This window comes from Leopardus geoffroyi, chromosome A1, assembly GCF_018350155.1.
Source record: "Leopardus geoffroyi isolate Oge1 chromosome A1, O.geoffroyi_Oge1_pat1.0, whole genome shotgun sequence".
Lineage (NCBI taxonomy): Eukaryota > Metazoa > Chordata > Mammalia > Carnivora > Felidae > Leopardus > Leopardus geoffroyi.
The window spans coordinates 90164313-90188780 of record NC_059326.1 but is presented as its reverse complement, the minus strand read 5'-3'; the positions used below and the strand labels follow the sequence as shown (position 1 = coordinate 90188780).

At 40.4% G+C, this 24468-nt stretch overlaps 1 protein-coding gene across 3 annotated transcripts in view; it reads right to left on the bottom strand.

Moving 5' to 3' along the window:
* RNF130 (ring finger protein 130) overlaps positions 1 to 24468 on the bottom strand; it is a 143340-nt gene that overhangs the window by 15818 nt on the left and 103054 nt on the right. For 2 of the 3 annotated variants that reach the window (XM_045484597.1, XM_045484611.1), the window contains one exon: positions 18583 to 18778. The exons of the other annotated variant lie outside the window; for it this stretch is intronic. In XM_045484597.1, the coding sequence (XP_045340553.1) occupies positions 18763 to 18778 (16 nt within the window). In that variant the 3' untranslated portion in view covers positions 18583 to 18762. Of the gene's footprint in view, positions 1 to 18582; positions 18779 to 24468 lie in introns of those variants that run through there. 3 annotated transcript variants of the gene reach the window in all.

Genomic DNA, 24468 nt, shown 5'->3' with positions numbered 1-24468 from the left:
CTCCTGAAATGTTAGAGAGAATTCACCACTGACACCATGTAAGCCTAGAGCTTTTCTCTGGGGGAAGATTTTTAAACTCCTGATTTAATTTATTGCCTAGATATAGAATTCAAATTTCCAATTTTTTCTTGTGTCAATTTTGGTACTTTGCATTTTTTCAGGGGTTTGTCTGTTTCATTTAAATTTCAGAATTTACTAACATAAAGTTGTCATAATATCCTTTTATAATTTTTTATTGTAAAAAACACAGAATATGAAATTTGCCATCTTAACTATTTTTAAGTATATAGTTCAATAGTGTTGAGTGTATTCACATTGCTGTGAAACATATTTCCAGAACTTTTCATCTCGCAAATCTGAAACTCTGTATCCATTAAACAACTTCCTTTTCCCTCCTTCCACCAGCCCTGGTAACCACCATTCTATTTTCTATTTTTATAAACTTTATTATTATTTATTTTCATGCGTAGGCTCTATAGTGATACCCCCTTTTCATCCCTTATATTGGTCATTTGGGTCTTTTATCTTGATAGCAGAGATTTGTTAGTTTTATTACTAGCCTTTTTAAAGAAACAACTTTGTGCTTGGTTGATTTTTTTCTATTGTAGATTTGTTTTCCATTGAATTCATCTATGATCTTTATTATTTTCTTCATTTGATTTAGTTTGCTGGTTTTTATTTGGGAGGAATGCTTAGAACACTGAGTTCTAGCTTTTTTCTGTTCTAATATATGCATTTTAGGTCACAGATTTTCCTCTAAACGACTTTACTGGTATCACACAAATTTTGATATGTCATATTTATATCCATATTCAATTAAACATTTTAAAATGATTTCCACTGCAATTTTTTCTGACTTATAAGCTTTTTAGAAATATATATATAGAAACATATATATATATACAGAAATATATATATACATATCTATTTTAATATTTATTTATTTTTGAGAGAAAGAGAGCTTGAGTGGGGAAGGGGCAGAGAGAGGGGGACAGAGGATCCGAAGCAGGCTCCATGCTGACAACAGTGACCCTCACATGTGGGGCTTGAACTCACAAACTGTGAGATCACGACCTGAGCCGAAGTCGGACACTCAACCTACTGAGGCACCCAGGCACCCCTACAAATATATTAACTGAGGGGTGCTTGGTGTGTTCAGTGGGTGGAGCATACACTCTTGATCTTGGGGTTGTGGGTTTGAGCCTCATATTGGGTGTAGAGATTAAAAAAATAAAATCTTAAAAAAAGGTAGTATATTACTTGATTCCAAACGTCTAGGGATCATTCTAATTACCGTTTCATTATTGATTTTTAACTTAATTTCACTGGTTAGAAAACGTACTCTATATGATTTCAATCTTATATGTTTGTTGAAATTTGCTTTATCTCCCAGTACATGGTCTATTTTAGTAAGTGATTTATATGCACTTGAAAATAATATATATCCTGTAGTTGATGAGTGCTATATATATGTCAATTACATCCTTGTTAATGGTGTTGTTCAAATCTAGATCCTTGACGAGTATTTGCTTGTTAAAAACAGATGTGTATAAACTTCCCAATATATGATGTTGGAATTGTTAGTTCTTTTAGATGTCAATTTTTGCTTCATATATTTTGAGCATATATTAGGTACATAAATTTAATAATTGTTGGATTAGCTTTTTCATCATTATGAGATGTCCCTCTTTATCTTTTTTTTTTTTTTTCAACGTTTATTTATTTTTGGGACAGAGAGAGACAGAGCATGAACGGGGGAGGGGCAGAGAGAGAGGGAGACACAGAATCGGAAGCAGGCTCCAGGCTCCGAGCCATCAGCCCAGAGCCCGACGCGGGGCTCGAACTCACGGAGGGCGAGATCGTGACCTGGCTGAAGTCGGATACTCAACCGACTGCGCCACCCAGGCGCCCCTGTCCCTCTTTATCTTAAGGCATATTTGTCTGACATTTATACAGCAATGATTTTCTTTTGGTTAATGTTTACATGATCTATATTTTTCTATCATTGTATTTTCAACAGTCCCGCCTCCTTAAAGAAGTGTCACACATATAGATGTGCATATGTGTTTATAAATTTTAAATCTAGTCTATCTTTGTATTTGAGTAATCATTTTATATTCATTACTGACAAATTGAGATTTAAATTTATCATTTTATTGTTTTTTATTTGCCCCTCCTGTTCCACGTTCCTTTCCTCTTTTTTATTTTTAATGTTTATTTTTATTTTATTTTTTTTAACGTTTATTTATTTTTGAGACAGAGAGAGACAAAGCATGAACGGGGGAGGGTCAGAGAGAGGGAGACACAGAATCTGAAACAGGCTCCAGGCTCCGAGCTGTCAGCACAGAGCCCGACTCGGGGCTCGAACTCACGGACCGCGAGATCATGACCTGAGCCGAAGTCGGCTGCCCAACCGACTGAGCCACCCAGGCGCCCCTTTAATGTTTATTTTTGAGAGAGACGGGGGGGGGGAGGGGCAGAAAGAGAGGGAGACACAGAAACCCAAGCAGGCTCCAGACTTTGAGCTGTCAGCACAGAGCCTGATGCAGGGCTTGAACCCGTGAACTGTGAGATCATGACCTGAGTGTAAGTCAGATACTTAACCAACTGAGCCACCCAGGCGCCCCTATTTTTATTTTTTAAGCAATTGAAAAAGTTTTTTTTAATGTTTATTCATTTTTGAGAGACAGAGAGACAGAAGGTGAATGGGGAAGGGGCAGAGAGAGAGATACAGAATCTGAAGCAGGTTCCAGGCTCTGGGCTGTCAGCACAGAGCCTGACATGAGGCTTGAACCCACGAGCCATTAAGATCGTGACCTGAGCCGAAGTTGGGACACTTAACTGACTGAGCCACTCAGGTGCCCCTAAGCAATTTTTTAAAGTGTATTTATCTTGAGAAAGGGAGAAAGGGGGAGAGGGAGAGAGAGAAAGAGAAAGAGAGAGAAAGAAAATGAGCGGGGTAGGGACTGGGAGACAGAGAGAGAATCCCAAGCAGGCTCTGTACTGTCAGTGTGGAGCCCAGCACGGGCCTCAAACTCACAAACCGTGAGATCATGACATGAGCCGACATCAACTGTCGACGCTCAACTGACTGAGCCACCCAGGCCTCCCTCCTCTATTTTAAAAAAATATTTCTTCTTTTGGATAATTTTGTCATTCTATTTTTCCCTCTATAAGTTTATTATATATTATTTTCCTACTCTTTCAGTGGCTGTGCTAGTCTAGAGACTATTTTACTACTGTTTTTAGTTGTCACCCTGATCACAACATGTATCTTTGATTTATTAAAGTCTTAATACAAATCAGTATTTTTACTTACTCCTGGGCAATGCAAATATCTAAAGAGCACTTTTACCCTCTTCTACCTTTTGTGCAACTGATGTCAGGTGATCTCCACAGGACATCACTACTGAGAGTTTTATACATCAACTGTCATTCAGGTTAACCAATATCTACCATTTTCTCTCTCTTTAATCTTCCCGCACCTCCATGTTCCCGTATGGAATAACTGTCCTTCCTCCTGAAGAATTCCCTCTCAGTATTTCTGTTTGTTGGAAAATGGCTTGTTTGTCTGCTTTTTTATTCATTATTTTTGGAACAAAGCATTTCATTTATTTTATTTTTTACTGAAGTATACTTGACATACAATGTTATATGGGTGTCAGATGTACAACAGTGAGTGATTCAACAACTCTACAAATTATGTAATGCTCACCACAGTGTAGTTACCATCTGTTAGCACACAAAGTTATTACAGTTATTATTGACTGTATTCCCTATGCTGTACTTTTCATCCTTGTGAATTATTTTATACGTATTTATTTCTGATGGATTTTTTCCTAGGTATTTAGGTTGAGAGGGCTTTTTTCCCCGCTAACACTTCACATCACTGTTTTATGGTTTTCATTGTTTGTCAAGACACCAACTATCAGTCTATTGCTATCAGTTCTATCAGTTCTATTGCTACTTTAAAAGTAACATATCTCATATTGAAGAAGGAAAAACAAAGCTGGAGGACTCATACTTCTTGATCTCAAAGCTACTATAAAAGTACGGTAATATAGTGAGTGTGGCATTAGCATAAAGATAGATCAATGAAGTACAATTGAGAGTGTACAAACTCATATATTACGTTTTTTTAAATTAAAAAATTTTGTTTAACATTTATTTATTTTGAGAGAGACAGCATGAATGGGGAAAGGGCAGAGAGAGAGGGAGACACAGAATCTGAAACAGGCTGCAGGCTCTGAGCTGTCAGCACAGAGCCCGATGTGGGGCTCCAACTCACAGACCACAAGATCATGATGTGGGCCGAAATCGGACGCTCAACCAACTGAGCCACTCAGATACCTCTGCTCGTATTTTAACAAGGGTGCCAAGACCCTTCAAAGGGGGAAAGAAGAAAGAATAATCTCTTCCAAAAGTACTGGAACAAATGGATATCCACATGCAAAAGAATGAAGTTGGACCCTTACCTCACACTAATACATAAATATTAACCCAAAACGGATCACACACCTAAATGTAAGAGCTACAGTTGAAAGTTTTTGTGACCTTGAATTAGGCAATTGTTTCTTAGATATGACACCTAAAGCACAAGCTACCAGAGAAAATACAGACAAATTGGACTCAATCAAAATTAAAATTGTGTACTTTGTCTTTTTTTTTTTTTAAAGTAGGCTTCACGCCCAGCACAGAGCCCAGTACACAGCTTGAACTCACAACCCTGAGTTCAAGACCTAAGCCTTGAAATGACTTTTTTTTTCTTTTTTTTTAAAGAAAACAGCAAGTGTTGGTGAAGATGTAGAGAAACTGGAACTCTTGTACATTGATGGTGGGCATGGTGACCAATAGGACCCAGCAATTCCACACCCAGGTATATACCTAAAAGAATTGGAGAGAGAGATGCAAACAGATTCTTGTACACTAATTCAGAGCAGCATTATTCACAATAGCCAAAAGGTGGAAGCAGCCCAAATGTCCATCAATGGATGAGTGGATGAACAAATTATAGTGTGTATATATGTACACACACACACACACACACACACACAATGGACTATTAGCCATAAAAAGGCATGAAGTACATGCTAAATGTGGATGGTTCCTGAAAACATCATGCTAAGTGAAAGAAGACAGACAAAAGATGACATAATTTGTATGATTCCATTTACATGGCAGATCTAGAATAGGTATATCCACAGACAGAACACAGATAGGTATTTTCCTGGGGCTGGAGGGGAAGGTGGAATGAGGAGGACTACTTAATAGGCAGAGGTTTGCTTTTTGGGGTGATAAAAGCTTTTTATAACTGGACAGAGGCGGTGGTTACACAACACTGTGAATATACTAAGTGCCATTATTCACTTTAAAGTGGTTAACTTGATGTTATGTGAATTTCTTCTCAATCAAAAAGCAGTAATATATTGTGGCACCTGAGTGGCTCAGTTGGTTAAGTGTCTGACTTCAGCTCAGGTCATGATCTCGCGGTGCATGGGTTCGAGCCTCGCATCAGGCTCTGTGCTGACAGCTCAGAGCCTAGAGCCTGCTTTGGACTCTGTGTCTCCCTCTCTCTCTGTCCCTCCCCCACTCACACTCTGTCTCTCTCTGTATCTCTCTCTCTCAAAAATAAAGACATTAAAAACAAATTTAAAAAAAAGCAGTAATATATCTTTTTTCTCTGCTTTAAAGTTTTTGCTTTTCTTTTTTGTTTTACAATGACATATGTTGGTGTGTTTTACTTGAATCTGTGGTTTGATGTCTCTGTCAGTTTTGGAAAATTCTCAGCCATGTTCTCTTCTAATATTGCTTCTGCCTCAATCTATCTCTTTTCCTTCTATAACCTGAATTACATGTATGTTAGATTTTTTGTCATCATCATCTAAATTCTCTTGTGACCTTTTTTGTATTTTCTTTCTCTTTTTCCTTTTGTGCTTCAGGTTGAATATTTTCTCCTGACCTGTTCTCCAGTTCACAAATCCTTTCTTCAGTTATATTTAAGTTGATATTAAACCTTCTGTGAGGTTCCTACTTTCAGTCCTCACATTTCCATTTATCTTTTTTTTTTTTTTTTTTTTGCTGCTTCCATTATTTCTGAAATTATCCATCTTGTTATCAGTTTCCTGTACATACTTGAAGTTATTTTAAAGTCTATTATATTTCTGATATTTGTATTTCTGTGGATCTACTATTTTTTGTTTTTCCTGTTTTTTGGTTGTTTGGTCTTCTAGTATGTCTGGTATTTTTGATGGCTTGTTGGACAGTACATATGAAAACTGTAGAGATAATCTGAGGCTGCTGCTGGTGGTATCCTCCTCTGGAGGATTTTCTATTGGGAAGGGACATATCACTTAGGCTATGGTCATATCCTTCCATCCAATTAGAAATTAAGCAGATTCAAAGTCAGGCTTCAGTCTTTGAGAGTGTTAGTCAAATTCTGGTTCAACCTGTATCTAGTTCAAGGGTATAGCCCTTTGGGGATCCCAGTGGAAAGCCTAGGGTGCTTATCAGGGCTCCTTGTTCTTGGTGTGCTCTGAACTCCAAGTTACTGTCTCACAAGTCCAGTAAGACTGCCTGAGCTCTCCTCAGTCATTCACCCCCACATTCTGGTCACTTCTCAGCCATTGTTTACCAACTGGAAAATGCTTCAAAAAGAAAAGCAGTGTTGAACATTGGGTTCATATTGCCATACTTCCCTTTCCTCTGTGTTCTTGGCTCCTCAAGTTCTCACCACACTGATAGCTCTTCAATGCCTTAAAATAGAACATTAAAAAGATGCTTTTTCCAGATTCTCTGTTGTGCTTGGTATGATGTTGGAAGTACAAGCTAGTATGACATTAGCAGAAGCAGAAATGTGATCAACTTATTATTGATGACTTAGAGCCCCCATTCATGTGGCTTACAATCTTTCAGAAGTTTTCTTCAGAATCCTGAAATTGATTAATGCCATTAAAAAATAAAAGAGACTTTGTAATTCCCTGAAAAATGTAAGTACTTTAATTATTATGGTGTTTTTCTATTTGCTGTCTTACATCTTTTTTCCCCAATCAGACCATAAACTTATGGGTACAATTCAGATGGATTTTATCTCTGTCTTTTCACATTATGCCAGCAAATACTCTACAGAATTGAATTGATTAGGATGCACACTATCCCGATCACATCACTAATTTGTGTCCAGATAGTTTTAACTTGGAACTCCCCTAGCATGACATAAAGAGGGATTTATGTCTGGCTGGCTCAGCCGGAAAAGCATGATTCTTGATCTGGAGGTCATGAGGTTGAGCCCCATGCTGAGTGCAGAGATTACTAAAAGTGGTATATAAACTTAAAGAAAAAAAGGAAACAGAAAAGAAGCTAGAAATTAACCACCAATTGCTATTTCTGTGTATCATTGATTTTAGTTGTTATACAGCCTTTGTAAAGATTATAAAGACTTAAAACAACTGAAATATTCATCAATTGAGAATTGATTCAATATACAAAGCATCTGTCAATATTAAAGAGAATGAGGCAGACAGATCCACAGGCACTGATATGGAATAATCTCCAAATACTGGGCAAGAAGAAAATTATAGTCTATGTGTTCTTTTTTGGCAAACCTATTGCTTCCTGTATTCTTGGTCTCAAACTGTGTTAAGTACTTGTTTTCTGATTCCGTTCTAGCAAAGAAGCCTGTCTCTGCTTTGAAACTGCAAGCTTTTGTGAGAAGAAATTTTAGGCAAACTTAAGGGAGTTGTTGATGTAGTTGCAAAAAGGGAACAGAAAACTGTAGAGTAGAGCCATTTAGGAGAACCTTGCAAGGTTAAGCTGAAGACAGAAAACATTCACAAAAGCACAAGTCCTAATTGCTTACAAATGTAAATGTTAGAGCATCTTGCGACAGTGTGAGGTCTGGAGACTTCTGGACTTAAATGGTATAAAGTTTTCTTCAATGATGTTACATTCATTCTTAAATTACCTGATGCTAGGGGCACCTGGGTGGCTCAGTGTGTTAAGCATCCGACTTTGGCTCAGGTCATGATCTCATAGTTTGTGAGTTCAAACCCTACGTTAGGTTCTGTGCTGACAGCTTGGAGCCTGGATCCTACTTCAGATTCTGTGTCTCCCTCTCTCTCTGCCCCTCCCCTGCTTGCACTCTGTCTCTCTCTAAAATAAACATTAAAAAATTAAAAAAAAATACCTGATGCTAATTTGTTGCTATGGATAACCGTATTCCCACTGTCATCTGTGGCCCTCTTCTGTAGGTATAAGGTAGGGATTCTTTTGTTTGGCAGAAAGGCTGAAAAATGTCTTTTTTTTTTTTTTTTTTTTCCTTGGGCTAAAGGAAATTTAATAGATCAGTGACCAATTGATAACTTGTTCTAAAACTATGCGCAGAAGAGATTTTGTTGGGGAAGGACAATATGTAGATTAAGCTAACAATTATAAAGGTATGTATGAAAAAGTATGCTTATATATGCACAAAATCTCTCTGCAAGTGCACACGTAAAACTTAGGCAACAGAGATTGCTGGGAGAAGACTGAGGACTGCATCAGAGTGGGAGGGAGATGTACCTTCACCTTATACCCTTTTGTACTATTTTGCCTTTTTTTTTTTTTTTTTACCATTTGCATTTTATTCAGGAAAATAATTTAAGATGATTTTTAAGTATAAGAAAAAGGGTTGAAGGGGGAAATTTTAAATTTATGTATAATTTCACAACAATACTGCAAGACAGATGTGTTATTCTTATTTCAGAGAGAGGAAAATGGATGCTCAGAGGTGAAATAACTACCTCAAAATCATAAAGCTAGAGCTGGAATCCAGGTAAAGCAGAATCCAAAGCAAAGGCATCTTTCAGTTTTGTACTCTTAAATGTTTATTTATGTGTGTTGAGAGAGAGAGAAAGAGAGAGAGAGAGAGAGAATGAGAAAGAGTACGAGGAGGCAGAGACAGAGGGAGATAAAATAATCCCAAGCAGGCTTGATGCTCAGCGCAGAGCCTGATGCGGGGCTCAATCCCATGAACCATGAGATCTTGACCTGAGTCAAAATCAAAAGTCAGATGCTTAACTGACTGAGCCACCCAGGTGCCCCACAATTTTATACTCTTAACACATAAATACCTTAGATGGTAGTTATGATCAAACTGCAAAAAAAAAAAAAAACCAATATAATTGCATTTAGTCGGTAATTTAATTAATCAGTACAATTCAAATTCCTTAGATGCAATACTATTGACCGATTGAAGTTTTTTTTGTTTAACGTTTATTTATTTTTTGGGAGGGAGGGAGGGAGAGGGAGAGAGAGAGAGAGAGAGAGAAAGAGAGAGAGAGAGAGAGAGAGAGAGAGGAGCAGAGAGAGAAGGAGTCACAGAATCCAAAGCAGGCTCCAGGCTCTGAGCTGTCAGCACAGAGCCTGATGCAGGACTTGAACTCACAAGCTGTGAGATCATGACCTGAGCTGAAGTTGGACACTTAACCAACTGAGCCACCCAGGAACCCGACCAATTTAAGCTTTTTATTCCGTATAAGAAATGGCTACAATAAATGAGAAGGTATACTTTTTCTAAGGCAATCAAAATTCAATTAAAATTTAAAAACTTTCCAAGGACTTTACAAAGGTGTTGGTAACAACTTTGATTAAAAAAAAAAAATCACAATGTTGCTACTGCTTCTCTTTCTTTTCCAGAAATTCCAAAAAGATTATTACACCAGTGAAGACAGACAAGTCAACTTGAATGCTATTACCAACAGACCAGCTTGATAACTGAAGGACCCGGCAAATTATAAGGATTGCTCTCACTACAGAATCCTCCCCGTGTTCCTATAATTAATGTTACCGTATAATCTACAAAACTGTATCTTGTGCCTTCTTATAGAAATTAGACCATGCTCAAGTCTTCTTTATCCTGAGGCATCAAGAATTCCCTTGGAGTGAGGCTCCAGAGGGCGGGAGGGGGTCTCCTATCCCCCTTCCCAGAGCCCTCGTGTTCTATTTTCTCCTTATTTCTAGTCCCCTGCTGCAGGCCCTATCTCCAGATCAGGCAGATATATTTGCTCCTACGTGGCGCAGCTTTGTTTTATCACTATGCCTTAGGCTTACTGGTGGCTGCAGCCTATTGAAAGTGATAAATGACTAGAATTTTCACATAAAGCTTTCTTCTTATAAATCAGGAATTGGTGCTTGAGGCAAGACAGCCTTTCCAAGAGTCTTTTCAAAAGGCTGCTAGAGTTCTCACCTGGGCCTGGGACCTCTGTAGCCTCCAGGAAGATGAGTGCGTGCTGGCTGAACAGGGGGGAAAGGCAGTGGTGCCCAGTGGACAGAACATTGAACAGAAGACCAGTTGCAAAACCTCAGCAGGGCGGGGCCTTCCCTGGGCTGGAGGACGCCTGTGCAAGGCTTTCCCATCACCAACACCCAGAGGCACTTTTTAGGGATCAGTGCTTTTCATATACGGAAGGAAGCAACAGATACTACTGGGGAATACTATGTGCCAGGCACTTGCACAAGCCCCGTCCTCACTCTCCCAGCTCTGTATGGCTGCTACTGTGACTTGAACTCAGGGGCAAGACGTTGAGGCTGGAGGAGGCTATGTGACTGACCCAGCCAGGAAGGGGGCTGGTCCAGGCTCATAGCCCAGCTGCTGGACCGCACATTTGAACGTGGTGCAGATCACGTCAACCTCAACACCCAGGGGTTGCCTGCTTTGTGTGTCCATTCATCGAGCTGGCAGAGTAGGTGAGGTATGCAGAGAGGCAATGGAAATTCAGTGTCTTGCCCCAGGCTTAGCAGGGCCAGGCCTCCATGGGAAGCTAAATTCTCTCTGCTGTGGCTGTGAACCTCCTCACCTGTCCCTGGCTGTTTGTGCTGACTCCCAGCTAAGCAGGACTCCGCTCTGAACCCCAGTTCCATGTGGGAGCCTGAGTTCCAAGGGGCATTTATACCTGCCTAGCAGTAAATGACGTTTAAAGAGTGTTGGTGACTCTGCCTGTTGCTCGGCAGCAGGAGCGCCTGCCCTGTGGAGACAGGACTCTGATGTTTTGTAGCTATTTGCAGTCTCGGGTCCCACTTGTTGGCACTGCACCGGGATCTGAATGATGTTTCAAATGCCATTGGGATTACGCTTTCGTTTTTGCCTCTATAAACCTCCTCAACCCCTAAGATGCAGCTCTCCTCTACTGTAGTTAGGTTACACAAGTCACCAGAAGCTAGGTGCTAGAAATTCGGCCTTTCTGGGTCTGAAAAAAAGTAAGTTGTGCCTTTGAATTCTGAAAGACCCTTCACCGTCCACCTGTTTAGGCTGGTCTTGTTTCAGCCATGTGTGGTGTGTGGTGTGTGGTGGCGGGGTGTGGGGATCATGAGTAAAGAAGCCTCTCGGAAGGAGAAGTCACTTCAGGGCCACCTCCGGCTGAGCGCTCCACTTCTGCCTCTGCACCCTGAGCTTAGGGGTGGCCTCCGCAGGGAAGGGCGCCATCTTGAGGCAGAGGGCAGAGACTCAGGGTGAGAGAACCCCTTTCCCTTTGGTCAGCAAGACCAGCGTGTATTTTCCTCAAAAGGAACTTGTATGAAAACCTTGAAGGTAAAGGAAACAAGAGTAAGGGAACTGGATATGTTTTGCAGACTTTCTAGATTTCTCTTCAGTTTCTTGGAGCCCCCTCAGAGACTGGCCAGGCTCTTGCCACCAATTTTACACACCCATCCTGGGCATCTTTTCATCACTGGGGTGTGCTTTTACCCCTCCTTCTCAGCCTATGCTCGGGTTTGGCAGCCACCCTCGCTCTTGTGACCTCTACCTGCCTTTTCCACTCCTCAGAAAAGACAATGCTTCCCCTCTCTGAGCTGTCTGCAGGTGCACTGGTGCAGCTCTCCTGTACGGATGCTCTCCTGTGCTGGGTGAATTCTCCCTAGATGTCTCCTTACCCATGGGTTTCTAGAATCTTCTCATCATAGGCCCTGTTTCCAGCCTATTTCTTGCTTGCTGGCTTGTGTGCTAAAGCAGCTTCTGAGCCGTGCTGTTCTAAGCCAGCACCTCTACCTACTTTCTTTAGTGACTCCATTTATTCAATTTTAGGTTCCAGTCTGCATCTATTTCACACTTTCCAAAAATGCATGAGCCTCCTTAAGGCTCCCCACTGGAAAAGCCACGGTCTGTAACAGCCCAGGACACCTCTCACCTGCTTGTGTCCTTGACCCCAGCCATCATAGTTCTCAGCCTTTCCTACCACTGAGCATTGTGCACACAGGGCCCGTGGTCAGGATGCCCCATGATCTGCCCTGCCACTTGATGAGCTTCTCTGAGGTGCAAAACAGAATGGGGTTTAAGAACACAGCCGTGGTAAGTTACTGGATTTCTCTAAACCTGTTTCCTTGTCTGTAACATGGGGGTTAACAAAAGGGTTGTTGCAAGGATTAAATGAGTTAATGTGTGAAATGCTTAAAAGAGTGAGTGCCTACCATATAGTAAGCACTAGATGTTAGCTATTGTGATTAATCATTAACTTTAAAAAGTGTGTGTATATACACACATGTACACAGAAAGAGTACGTGCATGCATGCACTAGCTCAGCCCTCAAATAGTTCCCTCTGTTCATGGTCCTGTTTCTTCCCTGAACCTTAGAATTCCTTAAGAGTGAGAACCATGCCCACTTTCCAAATGCTGGCCCAATGGTCTCAGGGCTGGAGGGTGGCTGGTGGTTAGGAACGTTATCCCTGGGCTGCTTCCATTTCTGACTTTGCCACTTAATAGGTGAGCAATCTCCGGCCAAGTTTCTGGATATTCTCTAAGTTTCTTCATTTGCAAAAGAAGAAAGAACTATCCCTTCTCTGATTGGGATGTTGCCAAGATAAAGATTATCATGTATGTAAACCACTCAGCATAGTGCCTGCCACATCCTGGGAGATCTGGGGCTGCTAGTTTTTTCCTGCCCAGCTTCACAGCAGAGTTCTGGAATGGCAGTTTCTATCTTGACTGGATTCTTTGTTCTATTTGTTGCCATTAGGTTCTATTCTTAAACTGTCCTGATAAGGAATTTAACATAACCGAATATTTTTGTAGATAAAAAGTCAAAAGAACCATCAGGATCTTTTCTCAACTATTTAAAAAGTCTACAGTTAAAAAAAAAAAGTCTACAGTTACAACCCAGCTGGCTGAAATTAGATTTAATCCCATGGGGCTTTAGTGGCTATAAATGTCTGAAGCCATCAGGTAGATGATCAGGGAACTGCTTTCCTATGGAGGCTCTTTGGACTGTAGACTGTATTCTTACCCACCTTTTGTCTGTTGTAAACACTGAGTCTTCCTTGAAATAAAACTCTTGAGAAACACTTTTTACTTTTGGTATGTGTAGAAAACAAAAAGCAAAAACCACCTAATTCTTCAGGATTACAAAGTTTTCCAGTAAGGGCTTCAAAGTGAAATATCAATCTGTTCCAGACTAATTTCTGGTCATCTTCTAATTTTTAAAGTAGTAAACAAGTAAACAAGTAGTAAACAATTTTTAAAGTAGTAAACAAGTAAACAAGTAAACTCAACTTCATACATTTCTTCTATTCATAAAGCTGACTTCACTGTTGGTAGCGCTGTGACTGTGAAGAAATAAGCAACTGCCTTTGGATGATAATTTGAACTCTGATCCTAAGGAACCAAAGTCCATGTAAAGGATAACACGTGCAAACACGTGCACACATATACAACATACCGCCTTCAGAGTTAACAGAGACCAAGACTAATTGAAACATAAAAACTTAATGATGCCAGTTAAACTTCAAAGCCATAAAATGGTAGGTTCAAATTTCAACGGCAGATGACAAATCTTTCCTAAGACTGATGGAAAGCTCCATCTTGTTAATTCACTCATTTCATTTCTTAGCTCTTGTAAAAATTCTGTATTTGGCTCTGAAAAGCACCTACTACTTACTCTCTGCTAGGGCTTGAAACAATGTGAAAAGGCAAAAGCACATTAATAGAGACAGTAGCATTGTCATTAAACACTCTTACATCTCCTGCTTATGAAGGGAAATCACAACTCACCATAAATGGGAAGGAGAGCAAAGGGAACAAACTAGGTTAATTTTTACTGGAATAAAGTGAGGTGGGGAGGAACTATCTTACTAACTTATGAAAATACTGCTAGAAGAAAAAAATATTTTGTAGGTATTGAGGAAGAAGCCAACCTCAACACAGCCTGCTCTAGAGAATAAGGTTAAACACTCAGGTGAATTCTCTAGCATACAGAGTCGGCTGGAAATATCAGGAGAGCCACTGAACCAGTGAATCTCAAGGGATAAAGATGTACTAAATAACCTCTGCGGCTTCTGAAAATCCTTTAACTTACTCATGCACCTAACAACAGGGCCCTAGAATACATAAAGCAAAAACTGACATAATTGAAGGGAGAAACAATAATAGATTTAACAATAATCATTGGAATCTTCAGTACTCCACTTTCAATAACAGAACAGCTAGATCGAAGATAAAAGAGGAACAAGAAAATTGAACAACACTATTAAACAACTAGAGCTAACAGACATCTACAGAGCACTCCACCCTATAGCAGAATATGTATTTCTCTCAAGTGAACATGGAACATTCTCCAAGACAGACCATATGTTAGGTAATAAAACAAGCCTCAATATATTTAAAATGATTGAAATCATACAAAGTATATTTCCAACCACAATGTAATGAAATTAGAAATCTGTAAGAGAAGGAAATTTGGGCAATTCACAAAGATGTGGCATTTAAGCAACATACTCCCCTCAACAACAAATGGGTCAAAAGAGAAATCACAGGGAAACTAGAAAAAAAAATTGGGATAACTGATATAAAACCCACAATATACCAAAACCCTATTGATGAGCAAAACTGTGCTTAAATGAAAACTTATAGCTGTAAATAATTATATTAACAAAGGAGAAAGAGCTGAAGTTTTTCCACTTTGAGAAAAAAAGAGAAAGAAAAAACTAGGCCCAAACCAAGCAGCAGAAGAAAGTAACAAAGATCTGAGTAAAAATTAATTAAATACAAAATAGAAAAATTGGCAAATTAATGAAACCAAAAGTTAGTTCTTTGACAAGGTCAAAATTTGCAAACCTTTAGCTGAATTGACCAAGCAAAAAAGAAAGAAGACTCAAGTTACTAAAATCAGGGATGAAAGAGGGGACATTACTACCTACACTGCAGGAATAAAAAAGGATTACAAGGGAACCTTATAGACAATCATGTGCCAATGAATAAAATAAACTTGATGAAATGGACAATTACCTACAGAGATGCAAACCATAGGAACTGACTTAACTAGAAATAGAAAAGACCTGTAAAAACTAAAGACAGTGAGCCAGTAATCAAAAAACTTCCCACAAGGAAAAGTTCAGAGCCAGGTGGCTTCACTGGTGAGTTTTACCAAACAAATGAGAATTAACACCAATCCTTCTCAAACTCTTTCAAAAAACAGCAGAGGAGGAAACACTTCATAATCATTGTATGAGGCCAGCAGTACAGATACTAAAGCCAGAGAAAGAAATCACAAAATTATAGATCCATACCTCTTATGAATACAGATGCATAAACCCTCAGCAAATACTATAAACTAAATTCTGCAACATATAAAAACATAATCCCACTGTGACCACTTGCCTGGGGATATATCCCAGGAAGGCAAGGTTGGCTCAACACATGAAAATTGATCAATGTAATACATTAATGCAAAAAAGGACAAAACCTACAAAATAATCACAATAGGCACAGAAAAAGCATTTGACAAAATCCAAAACTCATGATAAAAACACTCAACAAGTTAGAAATAGAGAGGAACTTTTTCAATCTGATAAAGGGCATCTATGACAATCCCACAGCTAACATCATACTCAATGGTGATAGTTTGAAAGTTTTCCCCCCAAGATAAGGAACAACACATGGATGCTGCTTGCACCACTTCTATTCAACATTCCACTAATGGAGGGTCTAGCCAGGGACAATTAAGCAAGAAAATGAAGTAAAACGCATTCAGATCAGAAAGAACATTCAATTATCTCTATTTGCAGATGATATGACCTCTTATATAGAAAATTCAAAGGCATCCACTAAAAGGCTATTAGAGCTAGTAAATGAGTTCAGCAAGGTTGCAAGAATAAAAAATCCATCATATTTCTACAGAAATTAAATAAAAAGGCATCCTCTGTTCATGGATTAAAGACTTAATACTGTTATGACACTACTACCTAAAATGATCTGCAGATTCAGCATAATCCTGATCAAAATCCCAGCTGGCATTTTTGCAGAGATTGAGAAACTGATCCTAAAATTCATATGGAAATGCAAGGGGCCTTGGATAGCCAAAACACTCTTGAAAAATAACAAAGTTGGAGGACTCACACTTCCCAATTTTAAAAACTTAGTACAAAGCAACAGCAATCAATATCATGTGATACTGACACAAGGACAGAAATGGACACCAATGGAATAGAATTGAGAGCCCAGACATAAACTCATATATTATGCTTAACTGATTTTTGACAAGGGTACCAAGACCTCCATGGGGGAAAGAATAATTTTTTCCAACAAATGGTACTGGGACAAATGGATAGCCACATGCAAAAGAATGAAGTTGGTCCCCTACCTCACACCATATACAAATTTTAACTCAAAATGAGTCAAAGACCTAAATATAAGAACTAACCTATAAAACTCATGTTAAATTTTGTTAAAAACTTGTTAAATTTCCTGTCATCTTGAATCAGGCAATGATTTTACACACATGATACCTAAAACACAAACCAAAGAAAAAGCCAGACAAACTGGACTCCATCAAAATGAAACACCTGTATTTTGAAAGTTACCACTGAGAAAGTGAACAACTTAAAGAATAGGATAAAATATTTGCAAATCATAGATAAGTCTAGTAATCTGGAATACATAAAGAACTCTTATAAGTTAACCACAAAAAGACAATCCAACTGAAAAAACAGGCAAAGGAGTCAAGCAGATCTTTCTCTAAAGACATTCCAGTGGCCAACAAGCACATGAAAAGCTGCCCAACATCACTAGTCACTAGGGAAATGCAAATTAAAACCAAGTCAAAATGCAAATAATAAGGTGACATTTTGTACCCACTAGAAATGGCTAGAATTTTTTAAAAAGTTAAATAATAATAATGTGTTAGTGAGGAAGAAGAGAAATTGGAACTCTTGTACACTGCTGGTGGGCTATCCACTGCTATGGATAACAGCTTGGCAGTCTTTCAACAAGTTCTAGAGTTGCCATATGACCCAGCAATTCCACTCCCAGGGACACACCCAAGAGAACTGAAAAGATACATTCACACAGAAACTTGTACAAAAGGTAGAAACAACCCACATGTCCATTACTGGATGAACAAGATGTGGTATATTTATCCACACAATGGAATTATTATTCAGCCAGAAAGGATAAGTACTGATTCATGCTACAATATGGAAGAACTTGCAAATGTTATATTAAGTGAAAGAAGGCAGACACAAAAGGCTACACACTGAACAGTTCTATTTATATGAAATGTCCAGAATGGGTAAATCCACAGAGACAGAGAGTGGATTTGTGATTTCCAGGCTGGCAGGGTGAGCGGTGACTGTTAATGGGTATAGGGCTTCTCTTAGGGGTGATGAAAATGTTCTAGAATTAGACAGTTGTGATGGTTGCACACCCTTGTGAATATACTGAAAACCACTGACATGGCTTATCCTTTAAAAGGGCAAATTTTATGGTATGTGAATTAAATCTCAACAAAATAGATAAAAATCTTCAACCCCTTACCAATTTGAGAATGACTGCTGTAGTGAACCCATTACTGATGGGATCACATTCAGATGGGAATTTGGGAGTAAATTCTCATCCCTCAGGCATACTGATGCAAAAGGTTGAGGATTCACTGCTTAGAATGTTTACACATACTGATAATCCTTCAAGCATATGATTCAATAGAACATAAACTATTTTAACATTCTTCTTGTCAATACAGCAAAAAAGATTTCCACTTGTAAAACTGCTCTCCTCCAACTTTTTAGAATTTGCTGCTTTAAAAAAAATACTGTACAAACTAGGGAGAAAAACACCTTGGACAGATATAATTTATTACACATCGGTGTGTATTTTGGAAAATTTTCCATAGACTCATTCCTTCATCCCACAAGTATTTATTGAGCACTTACTATGTGCAAAAAGCACTCTACTAGGCACGGGGGGATATAGAGGCAAGCGACACAGCTAAATGTCCCTGTTGCTGTGGGGCTGATGTTCCAGTGGAGGCAGATCAACCATGTTCTTCTGGTGGAGCAAGAGATTATCAGAGAGGATGGTGACCTTGAAGCAAGTCTACTGGAGTAACCCACTGGGTGCTTGAGTGGGCATTACTGCACAGGACGTGCTCACGCTCTGGTCGTATTTGGGCACCAGGAGGAACCAGTGTGAAAATACCAACAGGAGCAGCATCACTGCTCCTCCTGTGGGGGAATCATGAGCACAGTTTGTCTCTGAAACACACATAAATGAAACTGGGGTATGTGATCTCCAGGTCAGCCTTCTGATCAATCACAGGTGGGTGAAAAATACTCAATGGCACGGTCTTTTTATTTTATTACTTATTTATTTTAATACAAAGCTTTGGCATTAGCAATTTTATGAAAAAATAAAATGTACTAAAAATAAACGCTTGTGTGGCATGATTGGTAAATGATGCACAAAAATAGGTTCTTTTTTCCTTCAAGGCAATCAGTCAGAAAGCAGTTTTTTTTTTTTTTCCTTCTTCAAAACCACTCTACCCTGTGGAATAGAAGGGAAAAAAAGAGGTCAAGAATTAGTTAAAAGGGAGTGGCCAATATTTTAAAATAACGGAGAAAGTGATCTTAACTGAAAAGTGGGCTGGGGCTGTCCCCCACCATTTCCCAGCCCCATTTGGGAAAGTCAGTAAGCCATTAGCATTTTCCTGAACTCAGCAGCTTCAGATCTGTGGTCAAGTGGCTTGGTCACCTTAGAAATGTGTTAGCCCCCCAAAAGGAACGCAGGGAAAAGCACAGGCTAACCAGCATCCTGCTTAAAAATGCAGGGACGATTATCATACAATTCACAACTTTTCCTGGTTTGAATGCAAGTTCTAGGTGCTGAGTGTCCTGAAATCTGCAGCTATCTCTTTAAAATAGGATCCCCCTTTATACCTGGGACAAGAGTGTCTATGTTTATTTTGAAATAAAATTTGTGAAGTGTAGACTTCTGGGACGTGTGGCTCTCTTACGGGACTTCCCCAGACTGTATGTGCACGTGTCCCTAAATCCGGTGTCTGATGGTGTCTGGGGTCTTGGGAAGACCCTTGCTCTGCCCTGGGGCGGACACCACTCCTCCACAGCCTGGCTCTGTGGGACGGCCCTAGCTTCCTGAAGCTTCACGCAGCTGGTTCGCTTCCTTGGTACCCCGATTCTGGTCTCTAGTAGTGCTCTTTTCTCTCTGCTCAGTTCTAGACCCACACTTCGAACCGCTTAATCTCTGGACACCACACAACTCTCCAGCATCTCTGGATTTCCTTCCTCAGCTCTGTAGTCACTTAACCTCCCACCTCCAATCTCTCCCAGGCCAAGGCAACTTCTAAGGAATCATCTTTGTGCCCAAAGGCCTCAGATATTACCTATTGCTTATAAGGGCACAGTCCAGATTCTGTAGTCGGCCTACTGCCTCCAGCAGACACATCAAGCCCACCACTCCCTGAACCAGCTCTGCTTTTTCCTCTTTGTGTCCTAAATTATGCCTGGCCTGGTTCCTGAGTGACTCTCTCCAGGAAGCCTCTGTTAACTCCCCAGGGTGGGGGCAGCAGGTCCCCTGTGTCTGTGTGACACCGAGAGGCTCTGCCATCACTCCCACTGGTGCCTAAGCCTGAGCACTGTGCAGCACAGCCCCATTCCCACAGCGCCCCTGCAGGGCAGGGCCTCGTGCCTGGGGAGGGTTGGCGGGGTGCAGCAGGAAGGCCGCTCACCACCTCACACTGTTCATCGCAGTCCACTTGAAGATCACATACCGATTTTATAAAATTTCCTCAGAAAAGTAAAGTATTAGGTAGGAGAACTTTCAATGGGTGAGTCAAGATTTTTAAACTTAATTTTGCTCTTCTAAGAAACTATAAGCTAATGTAGCTATAAGAAGGTTAAAGGTACTTGTGGGGGGAAAAAAAAAGACAGTGAGGGAGTCCAATCAGGGGTCCCCACTGCCTTTAACTTTCTTTGTGCCATCACATTTCTAAAAAGCCCACTGTGTCCTCTTCCACTACATTATTTCTAGCCCTTAAATGGCTTACTGGAGCAGGCAAAGACCAGCAGTGTAAAGAAAGAGGTGGGCCCAGAAATGCTGGGCTTGAACCCCAGGCCCTCTTCCTATGGCATTTCTCAGGGGTCATGCAGCTCCTCTGGGCCTCACTTAGGTTATTTTGTGTACATATCTCAGGCTCAGAGTGGCTGAGAGGAGAAAGAGGTGGATTCATTATCAAACTGGGGGCAAGTTCAAATCTTTGCTGGCATTGCTATAAGGAAGGCTGTCTCGGAAAAATAAACAATCAAAGATGGATTCCAGTGTAACTAAGCAAAAGGTATTCTGTTGAGAACCAGAAATCCAAAATTCTTTAGATCTGTGTTTCTCAAACTGCAGGCTGCAGACTATTACTGGACTGTAAAAATCAATGTGGGAATTCATGACCAGTATTAACAACAACAAGGTACAGAGAGGAGATCTGAGAATAAGGATGTAGTAAGGGAGGTGTTTGTGAAACTTGTTTCAGTTATACACATGTGAATATGTCACAATACAAAATGTAGTTCTTACAGTGGCAGGTGGTAAAAAAAAAAAAAAAAAAAAAGTTTTAAAATAGTTTTGATAGTTAAGGTTCTAAAAGAGGCAGCCAGCCAGCAGGGCATGCAATACCTCTTCTTGGGCTCTGATCCCTCCTAGGAAAGGACAGACAACTGAAGAGGGACTCTCAGAACTGGAAGGAGCCTCAGACTTGCACCTGACACAGGGTCTGCCTCTGAACAGTGCCAGCCTTGTGGTTTCTGTCACATAAGCAGGTTCTGGTAATTCACCAGCTCTCAAGGTATCCCATGTCATGGATGGACACTGTTGATCGGCAGTTAAGTTCTTTCCTATATTGGGTGTTACTCTACCTCTCCTCTGTGGATGTCTCCAGAGCTCCTGAACTACACGGTAAGCCCCCTCCATATGCACTGGTTAGTCATCACGAGACTACTGTGAGTGTTACAGGGGCAACCTGGGTAGAAACAGAGTTCCACACAGGAGTAAGTTCTTGGGAAGCACTCAGTAAACAGCAGCTAGTCTCATCTGTGGGAGCCCTTCAAATACATCCCTCACATCACCCTCATCTTTGCTCTTCTGAGCCAAGCAACCCCAAGACATAAAGATGATTACATCTTCAGATCCTTTTATATTGAAATACGTCAATGTTCCTCTTATTTTATTATTTTTATTTATTTTTTTATTTTATTAAAAAAAAATTTTTTTTTCAACGTTTATTTATTTTTGGGACAGAGAGAGACAGAGCATGAACGGGGGAGGGGCAGAGAGAGAGGGAGACACAGAATCGGAAACAGGCTCCAGGCTCCGAGCCATCAGCCCAGAGCCTGACGCGGGGCTCGAACTCCCGGACCGCGAGATCGTGACCTGGCTGAAGTCAGACGCTTAACTGACTGCGCCACCCAGGCGCCCCTCAATGTTCCTCTTAAAGAGTGTGTGTAGTTAACTCAGAAATACTGAAAAGAGGGTCAAATAAAAACATCAATTCCTCTGATCTGGCTCATAAATGTCTATCACTGCACCTCAGAGGCCACCAGCTCACCAGGAATACTGGTGGGGACAACTCGGGCCTGCTGCAGAGCCAGGCTTCCTGGTCTTGGGCTGTGCTACAGGATTCTATACTTGTTCCAGTTATTTTACCACACTTCCTCCGGTTCAGGTGGTTTTGAATCTTGAACGTCTGGACTACACTCCCGGGCAGATCCTTGGGCACAAGTTCTATGAATCCGAATCTAGGCGCTGTGGAGGATACTTAGCTGGACCTCCCATTTGGCTCAAATCCTCCTGCATCATCTACCTTATCTCACAACCTGCTCCTCGAACAACAATGAAAAACACTGTCTTTTCTTATGTTGAGGGACAAATAGGCTGGTACAGATAAAAGCTGGTAAATGTTGGGATATAACGAGGTTTTCTGAATAATGAAGCAGAGTGGTAAACCTCCTTTGGGAACTGAAGTTCACTACCCTTGCTCACGGAGGTACTATGAAACAGGGGTATGAGAAGATCATATGTACAAATATATTTGTCTTGCATTTATTTGCTTCTTTGACTACCAACCTGTTTATATTTGCAAAGCCTCAACATTCACTAGATTTGTTTGCAGTGTTAAAAAATTAAGGCACAATTAGTCACGGTTGAGTATTTAAACAGTATTTCATACAATAGAAGGGGGGTGACCTCAGATCTGTGGACTTCTGACTGACCTCAGAGTTCAGGCAATAGTACAAGCCCTGGGTCACTGTGCAGAACATGGTGAGGGAGGCGGGCGTGCTTTTGCCCCTAGCAGGGCAGGAATCGGTGCTCGGCAGCCATGCCTGGGCCTATGTGGGTTCCACGTGCCTGCCCTTACACGTGGCCCACATGGCTTCATCTTGCCCACAGGGTTTCACCAGTGACTAGACTGGGTCAAAGTCTTGCTGAAATCACTATATACAAGTTCAGTGTGACATTGTCAAAAGAGTAAACTATAATAGTAGGTAGTGGGGCGCCTGGGTGGCGCAGTCGGTTAAGCGTCCGACTTCAGCCAGGTCACGATCTCACGGTCCGTGAGTTCGAGCCCCGCGTCAGGCTCTGGGCTGATGGCTCATGATGGCTCAGAGCCTGGAGCCTGTTTCCAATTCTGTGTCTCCCTCTCTCTCTCTCTGACCCTCCCCCGTTCATGCTCTGTCTCTCTCTGTCCCAAAAATAAATAAACGTTGAAAAAAAAAAAAATAGTAGGTAGTATGCGTAGAGGTGAATTTTACTATCAACTTCCAGACAAATCACATGTAAAAAGATGGAAATCTATTTATACAGAAGACTATCTTACAAATGGATGAAGTTACCTAGAAAATTAGAAACAGCAATTAAAATGAAGACAATCTCATTTTGGCTGTAAGTTTTTGGTAAATGCAAAAGGGAAATAGGACAGATTTCAAAGAATTCATTAATGAAGAATAATTATAAATTTATTTGCTAGAAACTTTTCTCTGGAATTAAAGTTGCATAGGAATTTTTTTAATCAACATTCTTGGGAAGGAGACATTGAGTGAGAGTGACTATCATCTTTCCGTTATCTTCCACAATTAAAATGGCCTTTAAAATATTAAGTACTTCATGTTGTATTAAAAAATCAACATATAAAAGCACAACAGGAGAGAAAAACATCACCCACAATTCTACTAAATTAAGATAATCACCATTAATATTTTGGTGGCCATTCTTTCATACATTCATATGTACACACACACACACACACACACACACACACACACACTCTCTCTCTCTCTCAATGGGATCATGAAAATTGGCCTTCAGAGTAGTTCTGACTGAAGGCACAGAAATAATACTCAAATGAACAACTGCAGTATCAACCTTCTACAAAGGCTAATGGGAGAAGGGTCGGCCTAAGACATGGATCTAAGATCTATGCTTAGACTGAGTCATGCAGGCATTTATGCATGGAACTGAAGTATCATGGCCCCAGGTACTTTGATTTCTAAAAGGTAACACATCTAGTGAGCCTTCTCTAAAATATCTGATGCATGAACTGAGCACCTGGCAGATCCTGAGTGGCAGCAAGGTGACCATTAAATCACATCATGATTCTCTAAAAGTGCCCAGAGTGCCTCTATATGCTGTGACTGGTTTTTGCTCATTTGTGAAAGTTTTAAGAAGTGGACTTACACTACCATGGACTCTGATGGGGTCAGTATGAGAGTAAGCAAAAGAGGTGATTGTAGGTGAAATAACTCTTCCCTCCACACAGGTCTGAATCATAGGCACTTACTGAGCTCCTATGATTCTATACTGTTTCATGGAAGAAAATTAAAATCATTTGCCAAATGATAAAGGCAGATGGTCATCTCATTCACAGAACTTTGAAAGAATCTCGGTGGAACCATTAAGCTAACATTTATTGAGCACTTATTATGTACCAGGCACTGTGCTAAGCACTTTATATGCGAATTCACACAACCTAGGGTATGCTCCTACCATTATTCTTGTTTTCTCCATGACTAAAATGAGCCTCAGATAAATACAGCTGCCCAGGTCTCCCAAGCAAAAAATGGAAGAGCAAGGAGTCAAATCCAGGTTATGTCTCACTCTAGAGCCTGAACAATTCACACTGTGCTATGTTGAAGTAAAACTGCATCAGGTGGGTTGGCCTATTGGATGACTGG